Here is a 16,405-nt window from a genome sequence, read left to right on the forward strand (position 1 = left end):
CCTAAAAAATTGGTGCGTCTTATGGAAAGGTGCGTCTTATGGAAATAAACTTGGAATTCCTGGGTTCAGCTGTTGACTTTGCCATAAAGCTCACTAGATCATCCTGGGTCATTAACACCTTTTCAGCCTACCTCACAAGGTTACTGTAAAAGTTAAGTGGGATGGAAGACAGCTGTATGTGTCACCTTGAACTCATTGGATGAAAGATGGGATATAGATGTAACAAATAACCAAGCAAGCTAAATATTTAGCATTTTTGCTAATATCTCCCCCCCCCCCAAAAAAAAACCTGATAATGTGTTTTCTTCTGTAAGTTGACTTGGTGGGCTTATAGAATCTTCATCCATAAATTTGTGAGGTATTAGTAACTGCAGGCTAATTAAATACCTGATTTATTTCCAATTTAAATAAGGCTTTTATCATGAGCAAGGAAACTGTTTCATTAAAGAGATATGGCTGATCATCAGTATCTGCGTAGTCTTCTGTATTCTTATGCTGTGCTCTTTAGGTTCTTTTCTAATCCTCTTCGGAAAGGACAATGCAATTCTCCACTGTTAAAAGTGCATGGTAATAATAATTTATAATCCTAAATGATGGGGTGGAGTATTCATTCTAACTGTTTCTTGCTGTTCAGTTCCTATCCATTACTTGCTGACTTAAAAGGAACATTCCTAGTGAATTAGCATCTAATGCAAGAGACATCTTGCATAACTTGTTTGCTCCATCTGCAGTTCCAGTTGGAAACCTTGCCTATCTTTTACTAAATTCTTTGCATACTGGAATATTAGACAACATGCTTAGAAAAGACTGCATGTCAGATGCCTTTGTAAACTTAATTACTGTTCTAAACTGTAGTAGTTAGCATAATCTCTATGTGAAAACACAATAGAGTGAAGCCATCTGTTAGATGTTAGGTTCTGTTAGTATATAAGTGGTTGTGCTGTCATCTGCTCAGCAGGCGCCAATTATTGTTGCATTTATGAACTCTGGCCTAGAGGACCCATTTATTTCTCAACCATCTCTGGCACAACACTTTGCTTTGGTTTCTTGATTTGTTTTTTGAAGGGAAATCAGCTGTCTGGCTCATTAGCTTCCCTTCGGCTTCCTTGTCGGAGATAGTTACAAATTATGGAGGAGACAAAAATATGATAGTTTATCTTCTGCGGGCTTTATGCCAGTATTCAGATTAAAATTACCACAGACAGATAATTTTTCTCCCATGTTTTCCTGCTTTGCCTGACTTTTCTTAAATTCAGACTGAACAACTATGTCAGTAACTTCCACTTTACTTTGCATTGACTGTGTTTGAACAGACAGAAAAGGATCACTTGTTTGCTTTTTTATTCAATATCCTTAGCCAATTGCAGACAGCTAGCTCCTGTGTAATCCTGTACACTCTTCATTCCTATTGCCGGTCCTATGCATACAGAGTGCTCCTTCTTTATTCCTGCTGGAGGTGCGCTGTGTCTCAAAGCAGTTCCTGTGCAATGCAAGTTCATCGCACCTTGGCTTACTGACAGATATTAGTGTAACATAAAGTGCAGAAATGGATGGATGTTGATGATTAAAAAAACCCTGTATACAGTAAAATAATAGAAAGAAAAATGAAAAAGTGGAAAGAAACATGATTACTAAACAGGGTTGTTACATGTTTGAATTCAGTTGTTGTTGTTGTTGTTTTTGCAGGATTTTCTGCCCTATATAATATTTATAATTTTACTTATTTTCTAGAATAGTCCTTATTAGTGGACGAAGATCCTTTTGCAGCATATTTTCAGTGTTACCGTATCGGGACTGTAGCCATGTTGGGTATGTGTTATGTTTTTGTTTTTTCTTTTATACCAGTAAGAATTTTTTTTGGCAACGAATGCATTTGCTCTCATTTTGGTAAGAGGAGACAAAACTGAGCTCAAAAGAGACATTTAGTCAGTGTAGGTCTGCCATTAGTAGCTAGCATGTGTGGTACAAGGCTTTTCCTCATGAAGTATTGTGGTTGGTTGGTTGTGAAACATTAAGTTCCAGAGGTGGAATTGACAGGCAGATTCACACAGAGCTAAAGTGTCATGGATAGGAAGCATAGCTGAAGTTGATGGCTTCAACACTCAAATATTTGCAAGCATGGTAGGAAATAAAAGGATACATTTTTGTCTGTGTTAAAGGTTTATTGCGGCAAACTAAATGTGACATTAAGTGCTTCTTTTTGTCTTTGCCTTTAATATGCATTTTTTTAAAATGCAGATAGCATCAAACTGTTTTTAAATATGTAAACAGCAAGACAGAAACAGATACAGCGGGCTGATTAAATCTAGTCCTTTGAAGCTGGTGTTTCCATTTGTTAACATCAGTGGAGCATTTCCCTAAAACAGATGCCAGCTTCAGAGGAGGAATTTGCCTTAGGAATACAGCAGGAGATGAAAGAATAAAATTCCCTCTTCATTCTTGACTTGAGCCTAATAATTATCAGTGATGCTGCTTGCATTCTTTACATGCAGCTTAAATTTGCATCTTGTTAGTTCAGATTCCCAACAACTTGAAACAAGGAATTGTCACCTGTCTGCTATAAGCAGAGGACTCCTACATTTTGTCTTCATGTAAACATACCACCCAATGGATTGATTTTCCAAACAGTGTTGTGTTCGTAGGCTTCATTTCTTAATGGGGGCTTTGTTTTTGTTTTCAGGTTTTTAAAAGTCTGTTTAATATTTAATTGTCTTATAAAGTATTCATAAAGTGCTAAAGTGTTCAGCTGTTGTAGTAATTCAAGGAGCAAATGTTCAGCAAAACTGCTGCATGGATTCTTATGGATTTGCATCCATATTCAGATAATCCAGTAAATGTTCTTCCTATTGAAAACAAGAATGCAAATTGTTCTTCCTGAGCAGAAATTGATTTTTTCATTTATTCTCTATACAGCAGCATTGAAGTGGTTAGTTTATTTTCTAAAATTATGAACACATATATAACTAGAGAGACTTCTCTGGTCAAGGAAAAACAAAATCAAGTAAAAGCATGCACTTCTTGACATTTGAACATGTGAGGGCCAAAATATGCATGACATTAGAGGTCTCCTAACATTTGTTTTTCTGCTTAAAAGCTTGAATCTGAGCAGCAGTGTTGGGGCAGACTCTAACCATCCTCTTTCAAATCCTATCTCATCCAAGCTGCTAATAATCCATGGAGGGGCATAATAGCTAATAACAGCTTCAGGGTAAAGCAGGATATTTCAAGAAAATGTCACAAAGGAAAACATTTGTCTCCTCCAAGCAAGCCCCTGCCCCATGCCCCTCCTAAGCACGCACACACCCATACCCAAATGACATGAGGAGACGCAGTTTAAGATGGCTGCTGTCATATCTGAGAACCTAGAAAAGAAATTTTACAGTTAGTAAATCTTCAGAGGCATAAAATAGAGAGGTGTGATAACTGCTAGAAATCTTAAGTTTGTTGAAATCTTTCTTTGTTCTGTTTGATTGTAAGCCACAGTGAGTCCCAAGTCATTGGGGAAGCAAGATGTAGACTGAATGAATAACAATAATAAAAATGAATAATATATGAATGAATAATAATAATCTAATAACAGGGGAGTACATACCACCACAGTTGACAGAATTCAGACTGAATCAAGTTCGTGTAGCTGGATGGGATATTCCCCATTCTTATCCTAGAAGTGTGCATAGCGTTCTCTCTTACTGTGCCCACCTCCTGGCCTGGATGCCTCTCTCTGTTTCCTTTTTCTTTGTTGTGTCCAGAGAGATAAAATGCTAAGTACAGTATATTATTTAAAATTTCAGGTTTCAACACAATTTGAATAAAAGTAAATGCTGATATTTAGAATAAATGTGTATAGCTGGCCTGATTGCAAGTACAGTGGTGCCTTGACTTATGAACGCCCTGACATACAAGCATTTTGAGTTACGAACAGCTCTGGATGTGGAACATTGCTTTGAGTTACGAACCGTGCCTTGACTTACAAACGTAAAAAAAGCCTGCCCCTTTTTTGATCTAAATTCATCTTAGGTCAAAAGAAGAAGAAAAAATTAAAAAATTTCTCCCCCTAGTGGTAGAGTGTGGATTAACCGGCTTTGCATTAGTTCCTATGGGAACTAATGCTTTGACTTAAGAACCATGCCTTGACATAAGGACAAAAACAGCCGGAACAGATTAATTGGTTTTCAATGCACGCCTATGGGAAATGCTGCTTTGACTTAAGAACGTTTTGACTTACAGCCACTGTTCCAATACGGATTAAGTTCTTAAATCAAGGCACCACTGTAATCTTTTGGAAACTTGTCTGTTCAATCCCTCCCTTTGCCATTATCTTTTGTTACAGACATTTAACTTCAGCAAGATGAACTGGAACATCCTTTAGAGAATAACAAAAGTTCTGTAGTTTAGCTCACATAAATTCTTCTGTTAGTCTAGAACAATGTCTCCTATCCTTGGATTCCCAGATATTCTTGGACTACAACTCCCAGAAACTCTGGCTAGCACATCTGGTGATGAACGCTTCAGGGAAACTTACTTGCATATGTACATGCAGGTAAGACAATGCTGTACAGTATTCTTATTAGATGCTGAATTATAAGAGAAATGTTACTTGCATATGTACATGCAAGTAACATTTCTCTTATAATTCAGCATCTAATAAGAATACTGTACAGCATTGTCTTCCTTCTGTTAGTGTGTGAGAGCAGGATTATCCTTATTTATTTGCATGAATTTGTACTGCTATGATGGAGCTGTTGTACTGCTCACTTATACCATTCACAAGCTATATCGGGGGGGGCACCATTTTTAGCTTGAGGGGCAGGGCTGTGTGACTGTGATGGATTCATTTCTGTTGCTACTACAGAGCTTAGAAAGAAATATTTTTTTTGGATGACAACTCATAAAATCAGGTAGCCTGGCCAGCCAGCTGTACTTGCTTGGGGGATTCTGGGATTTCCTATCCAAAAATATACTTCTCCAACCTCTGCTGGCATCTGTATTGAGGTAACAGGTACAGTAGTAATTAACTACCCTTCCTTCCCCAAGATGCATCTGAGCATCCTGCACCTTTAACAGTTTGGAAGAATGTAGTGCATTGCAACAACAAAAACATTCTCTTATTATAAGTTAATCTTCTTTGCTCTTCTTGATGTTGTCACAGTGGCAGATCTTGTGTCTGCCTTATGTCATGGTACTGTCACATTCACAACTAGATCCATAATTAGATGTTGTGAGGGGAAAGAAGCCTGGTATAAATGGAGAAAACAGGACATGGGGTTGAAGCAGCCCCTACTAGTTGCAGCAAGTGATGAAATACTAAATCAGATTCAAGATAAGTGGACTATAATTCACAAAAACTCAAAATTTAGGATTGATATATAGATTCTGATAAAAAATCAAAACTGTGCAATAGCCTAAGTGCTAATTAAAGAAAAAATAATTAGAATAAAATTTCATACCATGTAAGCATCATCTATTATATTATAAATAAACCAGTTTATACTCTTTTTGTGCAGAGCCAGTTTGTTTGCTTGAAGGCACTCTCCAGAAGATAGAGGCAAACAAGTGTTTTTAAATTAGATAACTTGTGTTTTCCTTCTTTTACATTTACGAATGTTGCTGTGACTGAATGTTTCAGCTCATAGAACAGCACATTTTTTGTAATAGATTTTAAACCTATGACCATTTTTTTTTTCATTTAAAATATATGAGTGCTTTTTATCTTATCAATGGATTGTCATATTTTCTGCTATTCTTATAGTGGATAAAATTCATCTGATACTTTTAACCCAAATTGTTCCTTCTAACCCTCTTCTGAACAGAGATTTGCAATTATCTGCAGCAGGTTATGCAAACTGTGCAAATACCAGTAGGATTCTAGACCATATTTGTTTTCCTAATATAGGTTGGAATTCCTTATGAAGGCAGATAAGTGTAATCATGATTTCTCACCATTTTGTCTGTATGTCAGGTTGCTTTGCCTTCCTTCTTTTTCCTCTCTGCATCTTTAATTGTAGTCTTCACTGTTTGGAGCGTGGAGCCTTTTCAGTATAATGAATATTATTATTTTATTTGTGTTGGAGCGTAGAGATTCGAGCACATTTTACAACATTGTTCTATCCAAGTATATAAACCACTGCCTTTTACTCTCCAGAGATGTGAAAACAGAAGGTGGGAGGCAGTATCATTCTACAGCAGGAGTTTGTCTGAAAGATATAGTTGGCCTTGAAGGTGTGGAATTAGGAGCTAATGGGAAGGTAAGGATATGTATCCTTCTGCATTGTAACCAACTGAGCTAGATTTCCCCTTAGATTATAATTCTAAGGCGTATGAAAAATCCATTGTACTCTTGTGCTTTTAGGGAACATTAGTTTGTGAACAGCTGGTACATTTTAGGAACATAGGAAGCTCCCTTGTATTGAGTTAGACCATTGGTCCACATTGCTCAGCACTGTCAACTCTCTCTTGCAGTGACTCTCTAGAGTTTCAGAAAGGATAGCACTTCCTAGGTGGAGAGCCACAGGACTCCTAATGGTCTCCTAGCCAAATACTAAATGATCCCCAAATCAGACAATATCAGACAACTGTTCAGGATGGTACTGTGGTTGAGAATTTTGGAATATTCCGCTTGTTTACTTGTAAAGATAAAATCCTATACCCATTTATCTGGGATGTAATCCCAATGGAAGTCAGTGGCATTTCTTTCTGAGTAGACATGTATAGGAGTGCACATTAAAAAAACTTATTTCTGCAGATGGGCTCTCTATTTCTAATTAATTGTTTTTGTAGAAGAGTGGAATTAACCATGCATATTTCTTTTTCCTTTTGCATAGACTGTTTCTTATACCCAGTTTCTTTTTCCAACCAATGCCTTGGGAGCACGGAGAAACACCATAGACTCCACCTCATCCATCTCACAGTTTCGCAATGCAAGCCATCGTAGCCTTTCATTGGGAAGGGCTAACAGCACCCAAGGAAGTATTGATGCAGGTAACATTTTAGAATATGTGCACTTTGAATCCTGAGTCAGATCTTCACTCTGGAGAAATACAGCAATGTTATCTTCAGGTGTTTTCCAGAAATGTTCCTCTTTGCTCCCTTTCTCAGTCCTGTGAGATCCAGCTACCGCATAACTCACAGGACCTACAGTAGTTCTATATGTGTGGCACCCTCCCTGCTGTGCTGTCCTAGAGCAAATATATTTTTTTCACCTGTGCTGCAAGCTTGCTGAATCTAGTACAGCCATTTATACTTTAGGCCTTTTAGTAACATTGAGCTGTTTCTAGTAAGCAGTATATCCACTGAACTTAAACATCATACTGTCTTCATTAAAATCCATATATTACTGTATAACTCTGCATGTAGAAAGCCTCCTATTCTTTCTCACCCATGTCTGCTAGCTGGTTTCTTTAATAAAACATGTTGCTTTTGTTGTTTAATTTGTTTTGCTTTAGCGCTTGAAGCTATCTTTCCCATCCTTAAGCTGTCATTGGAGATTACATCAACATTCACACCCAACCCACTCTCAAAAAGTTTGAAATACATACTTCTAAGTATGTAGCAAAAAGCAAAGCTGAGGGCATTGTTATATAATTTGACTGTAAGTGTGTCTTCTGTTGTTTTATGCCTCTTGCATGATCTCATGCAGTTGCTTGCTTTCATTGATCTTCATAGGCAGTGACTTGGGAGATTATACTGAATACAACCCTAATCTTTTAGATGATCCTCAGTGGCCCTGTGGGAAGCACAAGCGGGTGCTGATATTCCCTTCATATATGGTGAGTAATGTTTGGGAAGATTAAAGAAAAGTTGCACTTCTGTTATAGCCTTTTGAAGGCTTCTCATTGGGTTGAGAAGTTAAGACTCACTAGAAAAAACAGTAACTCTGGGAAAAGTTGAAGGCAGTAGGAAAAGGGGAACACCAAACAGAAGATACGTAGATCGTCTCTGTAAATGAAACCACAGTCTTTATTTTGCAAGAGTTGAGCAGGGGTCTGAATGTTAGGAGATCATTAATTCTTTGAGAACTACTTGGCAGCATACAACAACAACAACAACAACAGCAACAACAACAACAACAACAACAACAACAACAACAACAACAACAACAACAACAACAACAACAACAACAACAACAACAACAACGGGAAAGTTGTATAGATGCAAGGAAGAGCAAATTCCTTTTTGATACTTTATTTTATACAAAATGTGAAGTTTGTTGATGGATGCATTTATTTTAGTTTATTTTAAAAATATAACCTTTGTTTCTCCTTATAGCATACAAACTGTCATTTTCTTTATTCTGTGGGCCTTTCTATATTTTGTAGTAAGGTGCATTTACTGTTCAGATAACAATTATTAGGAGAACCGTTAAGACTTTGCAATGTTCCTCGTGCAGTGAAACCCATGATGAATGTTTTATATGTTAATCTCAATTTGCTTTCAAGACACCATAACATAGAAGCAAAAATTAGACTTCTGCTCATGTAATTAACTGCTTGTGTTATGAACCACCAGTTCTACTGTGAGGTTACTGTCATCATGCAGGAACCATATGGAAAGTTAAATAACATTGCAAATTGGCTGTCTAGCAACAGCTATGTTGGTGGACTAATATGTATCAGTTTGGAGAACCCCATCTGTACTAAACGTCACCTTGTTCTGCATTTCTGGTTCTTACTCTTTACTGGATTTGATCATCTCGACTCCTCTTTCTCTTGCGTGTTTCTGAACTTGAACACATTTGCAGTGAGACTTTTTCAGCATAACTATAGATACAGTACCGTAAGTATACTACAGGTTAAAATAAACACACTGTTTACTAACCAATTCAAATATTAAAGGGGGTAGGAAGATGCAATATTTTTTAACATTAGAATAGGTATGTGGGCAAGAGGAACTTAAGCCTCTCCTACTTTATTTATTTATTTATTTATTTATTTATTTATTTATTTATTTATTTATTTATTTATTTATTTATTTATTTATTTATTTATTTATTTATTTATTTATTTATTTATTTATTTATTTATTTATTTATTTATTTAACATATGCCACCCACACTACCCAAAGGTCTCTGGGTGGCTTACAACAATTTGAATTCAATAAAAAGATAAAAACAATTCAAATACAATTAAAAATACAATGCTCTAAAAATTGCCATCAGGACCAACAGTTGATATTATCAATTAAAAACCTTCTGGAACAGGAAGGTTTTGACTTGGCATCGAAATGTCATCAACTTCGGCACCAAACAAATCTCCCTTGGGATGGCATCGCGTTCCATACTGTGGGGGCAGCTGCTGAAAAGGCCCTTAAACCCACTGCGGGTAATTCCATTCAGGCCTTTTTTGTTCTGGCCTAGCTCAGATCCATACTGGTAGCAGTGGAGTGAAAGAAGTATGGTGAGAGAATGCTCAATTCTACTCACCCCCTCATTCCTTTTGTTCATAGACGTGTTTCCATTTTGCACATGAATATGACTGAAAAGTGTCACTTACATCTGCTTGCAGTGTTAAAGCTACCATGTGCAGTAACAGAGAGAGAGAGATCTACAGTCACGAAAGGAATACAGCTTTAATGACTACATTTCAGTAGTGGGCAGAACCTTGCGTGGCTGTTGTGGCAGTGTGGAACATTTTGTTCTCTGAGCATTGAGCTCCAGTTAGTAATTAAACTTTTATTAGTTGGCAGGCTTTTGTCATTAGAGTTTGGCAGCCGCAGGGTTATAGACATTATTTTTTGTTTTGTGTCTGGACAGAAATTGAGTGAAAGAGGGAATACACACACAGAGAGGTAAGAGATTGGTCTAAACAAGTAGTAATGTAAATCAGCTTTTGTTCAACTTTTACAAAACAGGGCAACTGTCAGACACTTTTGTTTTTGTTATTTTAGGCTTTTGAATACAGTCATGTTGGCAGACTGGGGACTTAATTGACCAGTTGAGCAACTGCAGGACTTGGCACAAGATGAAACAGACTCCAGACATTTAGATTGAGTTTGTTATTCCTCAAAGAAATGTATTGGGTTGTTGTCCTTAATGACACTTGAGTACTTGCAACTTCTTGCGTAAACATGATTTGGAAGGCTGCAGATAGTACGGTATTTTCACCAGTGGTATTATGGATTTATTTTACTCTGAAATGTGTCACTTGAGAGAAAAGGAAGCAAAGCTGTACAAAACAAGGAAACAGCAGGTGCATTTTATCTCCAGGTTCTTCTAAGCATAAGTATTAATTTATGAGGAAGACAAGACAGCTGTTACTGCAGCTGAAGCTGGTGGTGAAAAGACCAAGTGGAAAAGCAAATTTGAGCTCCTCGTGTCATTATGTTGAGAACTGTGCTTTGGGAAGAGACTCTGTAATATCTGTCACCCCAGTGTTTAGCCCCGTTTGTTTGTTGACAAGGGATGTATCAAACTAGTTCCTCCCCATGACAAAACAGTGTTGAATATCACCAACTGGCCCTTGAGCTGCATCAGGCAGTAATGTTTCAAGCTGGCAAAGCAAAAATCATAAGACTCTTAGGGACTGAGGCGGCCAAACATGTTAGTCTTGAGGCTTTAATGATTTCAGAAGCTAAGCAGGATCAGGCCTAGTTAGTGCTTGGATGGGAGACTGTCTAGGAATGCTGTGGATCTTCAGGGAAGGCTTCAGGAAAAATCAATCTTGAATCTCTAGGGAGGTACAACTAAATGGAGTTGACAGTGCTGAGTTAGGTAGTCTAATCAACTGAATCAGTAGAAGGTCATATATGTCCCTTGCCTTAATTTAAAAAAAACCCACTAAAGGTGTTTTCTTGGTGGTGGTGATTTCTACAATTTTTGAAATGTAGGAATCGATTAATGTCCATGTTTGGAAAGAAAGTCTTAAGGTAAGAAAATAGTTTATAGTAATACGAAATGTGTTACCCTGTTTCCCTGAAAATAAGATCTAACCTGAAAATAAGTCCTAGTTGAGTGAAACCCCGCCCTCCACCATTGTGCTGCAACCAGAAGACAATGACATGACTGTATTTGAATAAATGTAGATTGTTGTACCGGGGGAGGACATTCCCTGAAAAGGAGCCCTAATGCATTTTTGGAGGAAAAATTAATATAAGACCCTGTCTTATTTTCTGGGAAACATGGTAGAAGCCAAGTACAGGTAAATAGAACAAACAGTGAACAGAAAAATAACACCCTGGACTCACTTTACAAATCAGGCAAACTTTCCTGTACAGTTCTTGCTGGATATTCAAGAAAACAACATCCAGCCATAAAGGCTTGTCTCTTATAAAGGCACTACTACAATTGCAAAATTCCCTCCCTGTAGGGCAATGTTTCCCAACCATAGGTCCTTAGATGTTCTTGGACTAAAACTCCCATAAGCCTTCACCACTAGCTGTGCTGGCCAGGATTTCTGGGAATTATAATCCAAGAACATCTGGGAACCCAAGGTTGGGAACCACTGCTGTAGGGTGTGGGTGTGCAATTTAAGAGTTTCCCCCAGGAAAACACTGTCACGATTCCACGTGGCCCCTGATTGTTTCATCAACCAAAGAGCTCACACTACATGCCCCACATTGTTGACTTCATCAACAATACCTATTATTAATGGTAGATGTCCAGGCCATATGTATTTTAAAAGAACCAAATAGAAATTGTTTATTGATACTGGTGTTTACAAAACAAGCAATGTTGTTAACTCTTAAACAAGCATTCTTCTTTATCCACCCTCAGCCACCATTCTCGCGCCCAAAATCCAAAACTCTCTCAACTCTCTAACACTCTAATTCTCCATCTCAAAACACTGTCTAAACCTTATCTACATCTATCTGAACTCCTCCTCCTCCTCCTGAGTCTCTTATACCTCGTGACTCCGCCCCCAGCACTCCCATTGGTCTATGCAAATAGCACATGAATATTCATGAACTGGACGAACGCCACAAACACATTATAGTATTATGTGTTCCACCGAAGGTCGGTCATTAAAAAAAGAAACATTTTTATGCCATACTTGCCAGTGTGTCTTGTCCAGGTATGTACAATCGTCTTCTCTAGGTGTGCGTGAGGGCAGTGTATTGTTTCTACTATTTATTTCTTAACAATCTCCAACATGGAATTACTTTTTACACAGCAGCTAGACATTGTGTTTATATTTTATTAGGCTGTCCACCACAAGCCCAAGAACACATTCTTGGTCAGTCACTGCTCTCTCAGATGGCATCAATGGGTATTTGGACTTGGGATTTTTTTCTCTAGTGTGAAAAAACACTGCTTACATTGTTTGTTTGTTTACACTTAACTTCAGCTATCAATATGAAAAATTAGAGGGCAAAACATGGCCCATGAGCTGTATACAACTTTCAAACAATTTTTGCTGCCCTTATGGAGCCCTCTCTGTGTCCTTGCCAAAGGTGCCTGACCCAGTATAAAGTTATGCAATAATCTTATATCTGTTTTCCAAACTTGGATTTTTTTTCTAAGTGTCTCAGATGCTCTGCAGCCACTCAGATATTTCTGTTGGAATAAGGTTGCAAGAACTATAGAGGTCTGCAGGATTTGCTTCTCTGGGATTTAACTCCTGACCTAAAATTTCTTTTAAGGACGGAGTTCCTAGAATTTAGCTCCTTTTGCTGTATCCTTGTTCTAGCTTCCTGTGTGAACGCATGTTAAATGAGTAGCTCTTCTGTTTGCATAGGCGTTTAACTCACACATGGGTGTGACTTCCTTTTATCTGACACTTTGTCACTGGAACTGATAGGTGTTTTCTGTTTATGCTCAATAAACTGTTCACCTGTTATGTTAATAATAGGTGAACAGTTAAGATGAATGGCAAATCACCTAGCAAACTGAATGGATTTGATGTCTATAAGTGATGTCTCTAATTTTCTTCTTTGAGTGCTAAATGTAAACAGTTTCTGTTCTCTGTTGATCTCACGTGTGACAAGCAGTTGTTCAGCCCAAAACCTGTTTAGAAGACTGATGGTTAGATATGACAAGATCTTAGAAAAATAGAAGAAAATTAAAGATTTTGCTTAATATGGCAATGGCAACAGCCCGCATAACATTTGTTTTGTATTCAGCCAACAACAATTTGAAAGACTAATGACTAACTTGTACATGACTATACCATGCCTCCCACTTTACTGACAAAATCTCTTGTGCCTTTAAACATACCTGCACAGCAGGCAGGGTATTGCTTGCCAGTCTCTCAAAGTAGGAACATGTTTTCTAATGAGACATATCACTGGATTTGTAGAAATAACAGATTTTATTTTTAAAAATGTTTGTGTAGTTTTCCTCATTTTTTTTTCTGGATGCGAATTGCAGTGTCTGTGTGTATGCATTTGTACTCATGCACACACAGAGACATGTCTGTGTACAGCAAATACAAAGAAAAAAGCAATGTGATCCATTCATAGAAGCAGAGCTCACAGTTAGGCAATATCTTTATTGGAGTACTAAAAAGCTATAAATAACGTGAGCTTCATTCGGCGCAGAGAATATAAAACTTGGGATTCAAACAGAAGGTCTGGAAATGTTGCCATGTGTCATGTCCATGCAACATGTAGTCAGACTGCCAGGAGGGCAAAAGAGAAGTTTAGATTCAATATGAAGCAGAGATGGCAAAGATATCAGTTTGTTGGCTCTTCCTCTCACAGAGGATAGCATGATTGGTACAAGTGGGTGATATAGAAACACTGTTTTTAGAATGATTAGTTGTAAGCTGTTTTGGTGCTTCTTGATGATGAAGTAGGCTGTCCTATGACACTAGCATAATTAACGGGGGGGATTTAAAAAGTGAAAAAAAAGCAAAGGACAAAATTTTGTGGCACTTTAAAGGCTAACGGGTTTGCCTTCATGTGAGCTTTCATGGATTAAAATCCACTTTCTCAGATACATGGAGTGTTGATACTACACTGTGTTTATATATATTCTCACAAATGGGTGAGAACAAAGCCATAGGATAGAATGAGTGTATAATTAGCCGCCTCGAGTGGTCCTGACCCGACCAGATAGGGGGGATATAAATAAATAAATAAATAAATAAATAAATAATTAATTAATTAATTAATTGATTGATTGATTGATTGATTGATTGATTGATTAATTAATTAATTAATTAATTAATTAATTAATTAATTAATTAACACAGAAATGGGAGTATGAAGATGTTAACAGTAATTATTTAAAATTGCAAGTCACAGTCATAGTGGTTAGTTTTCTACCAGATAAATTTTACTGTATAGGCCGGGACTATGAAACTTTGATCCTTGTGTATTTAAGCCATTGAGAAATATACTGGAATTTCTGTTTGTAGCCTACTTCTGTTGTCTCTCTCTTCCTTTGGTATTTTCCTTTTTGTTTCCTTTGAGATCCATAACAAAGTGATCTGGGATGTTGAAGTGTTTTGGAACTAATTTTTCTGTGATGCCATTGCCAGTGTCAAATTTGTGTCCATTCCTTCTTTTGTGCAGAGATTGTCTCGTTTGTTTAATGTACAAAGCAGAAAGTCACTGTTGGAAGAAGGTGGCATAAATCACACAAGACAATGAAGATGTCAATAAGCCTCTGATGTTGTTGGGGACATAGTTAGAACCCTTCATGGTGCAGCGAGTGTCGATATTGGGTACAACTGGCATCTAGGTTTTCAGCAAGTTTTGTTCCTGTCTCTGTCTCCATGTTCTGTAGCCTGTTGTAGGGTGATAGTTTTTTAAGATGTGGAGGGGTGCCTATAAGCAAGTAGAGGCCTGCCACCCAAAATCTGGTGGAGAGAAGTACAGTGGTGCCGCGCATAGCGACATTAATCCATTCCGGATTAATCGTCACTATCCGGAAACATCGCAATGCGGGTGGGAAAACCTCATAGAAATGCGTTCCTATGGGGCGAAAACTCACCGTTATGCGAAGATCCTCCATAGCGCTGCCATTTTCGCGCCCTCGGTAAGCGAGGAAATCGCATGAAAATGGTTGCGGCGGGCATTTTGGAACCGCCAATTAGCTGGCCGAAAATGGGGCTGGCGCTCGGGCAGGAGGGTGGGGGAAGGCTCCCCCGCCCTCCTCCCGAGCGCCCGCCGGCTTTTTCGGCCGGCGATCGGGAAGGAGGGCGGGGGAAGGCTCCCCACCCTCCTTCTGAAGCACCCACCGGCATTTTCCCCCAGCTGACCGGCGGGAGCTTCGGAAGGACTGCGGGGGAGCCCTCCCCCGTGGTCCTTCCGAAACCCCCACCGGTCAGCTGGGGGGAAATGGGGCCTATGGGGAACATCGCAATGCGATCACTTTTGCGATTGCAAAATCCGCATCACTATGTGGATTCATCATTAAACGGGGCGCCCGTTAAGTGAGGCACCACTGTAGTATTATCCAGAATGGGCTGAAAGTCATTGGTAATACACCTCAAATGTCTCCACTGGGAACTGTAGATTACTAGTAATTATATCCTGTTGTTCTTTCTTCTGGCCATGTATCAGATTCTGTGGTATCAACGTAACTTTGTGAATTTAATAATAATAATATAATTTATTGTCATTGTAAGTATATACACAGTATACCATACAACGAAATTCACAATTTGCTTTCTCACTATGTTGTGAATTTGCCTCTTTACCATTAAGAAATACCTGTTCTAAATCCATGAGTGGTGAGTTTCTGTCCTGTGGTTCTTATCAAAAACACTTATATCATAGAGTTTGGTTGTAGACAACAGACTTAGTGGTATGTTCTAGGTGGAAACTGGAGGTGTGTAGTGGTGGTGGATCTGCAATATATTGTAGTGCTTTTATGTCCCTTGTGCAATTGCATGGTGGTATCCAAAAAGTATTTTATGATACTGTAGAAGAATGCAGATGCGCAGTACAGATTTATCAGGATGTTGTAGAAGTAAAGGCGTAGTGATCTCTTGTATTCATGTATGGCATTCCTTTTTTTCCATGTGGAGCCACTAAATGTTTCTTTATTCCTGTGGTACAGCATGATGTAAATTATTCAGGTTGCCTTTTACAGTTATCTTCTTCTGATGGTGATAAAAGGAATTCCCAAGGTGGTGTTTAAAATTCTGACATAGACCTTAGGCACATAAACTATTCATTATTTCCACGAAGCAGATAGGCACAGTGGGTAGGCAGCTGTTGAAGAGAACAGAAGGAGATTCCAGTATTGCTTTTATTAAGTTGCTTGGAAATTTCATTACTTACTGTTTGATGCTTAATTGTAGTGAGCTGCATCCATCCTCTCCTTCATGGATTGCTGCCTTGTCGTGGCGAAGGGGCTTGAGTAATTCAGAGAAACTATGGGCTATGCCATGCAGGGACACCCAAGACGGACAGGTCATAGTGGAGAGTTCCAACTAAACGCAATCCACCTGGAGCAGGAACTGGCAAGGCACTCCAGTATCTTTGCCAAGAAAACCCCATGATCAGAAACAAAAGGCTAAA

The 16,405-nt window shown here is 38.3% G+C and overlaps 1 protein-coding gene across 2 annotated transcripts in view; it reads left to right on the top strand.

Moving 5' to 3' along the window:
- Positions 1 to 16,405, top strand: part of CABLES1 (Cdk5 and Abl enzyme substrate 1) — a 78,125-nt gene that overhangs the window by 47,162 nt on the left and 14,558 nt on the right. Inside the window, exons 4-7 of one of the 2 annotated variants that reach the window (XM_072998850.2) lie at positions 1,732 to 1,809; positions 6,143 to 6,245; positions 6,822 to 6,978; positions 7,663 to 7,766. In XM_072998850.2, the coding sequence (XP_072854951.2) occupies positions 1,732 to 1,809; positions 6,143 to 6,245; positions 6,822 to 6,978; positions 7,663 to 7,766 (442 nt within the window). The remainder of the gene's footprint in view (positions 1 to 1,731; positions 1,810 to 6,142; positions 6,246 to 6,821; positions 6,979 to 7,662; positions 7,767 to 16,405) is intronic. The other variant, XM_020785738.3, reaches the window with a different exon arrangement.

Source organism: Pogona vitticeps, chromosome 4 (assembly GCF_051106095.1).
Source record: "Pogona vitticeps strain Pit_001003342236 chromosome 4, PviZW2.1, whole genome shotgun sequence".
Taxonomy (NCBI): Eukaryota; Metazoa; Chordata; class Lepidosauria; order Squamata; family Agamidae; genus Pogona; species Pogona vitticeps.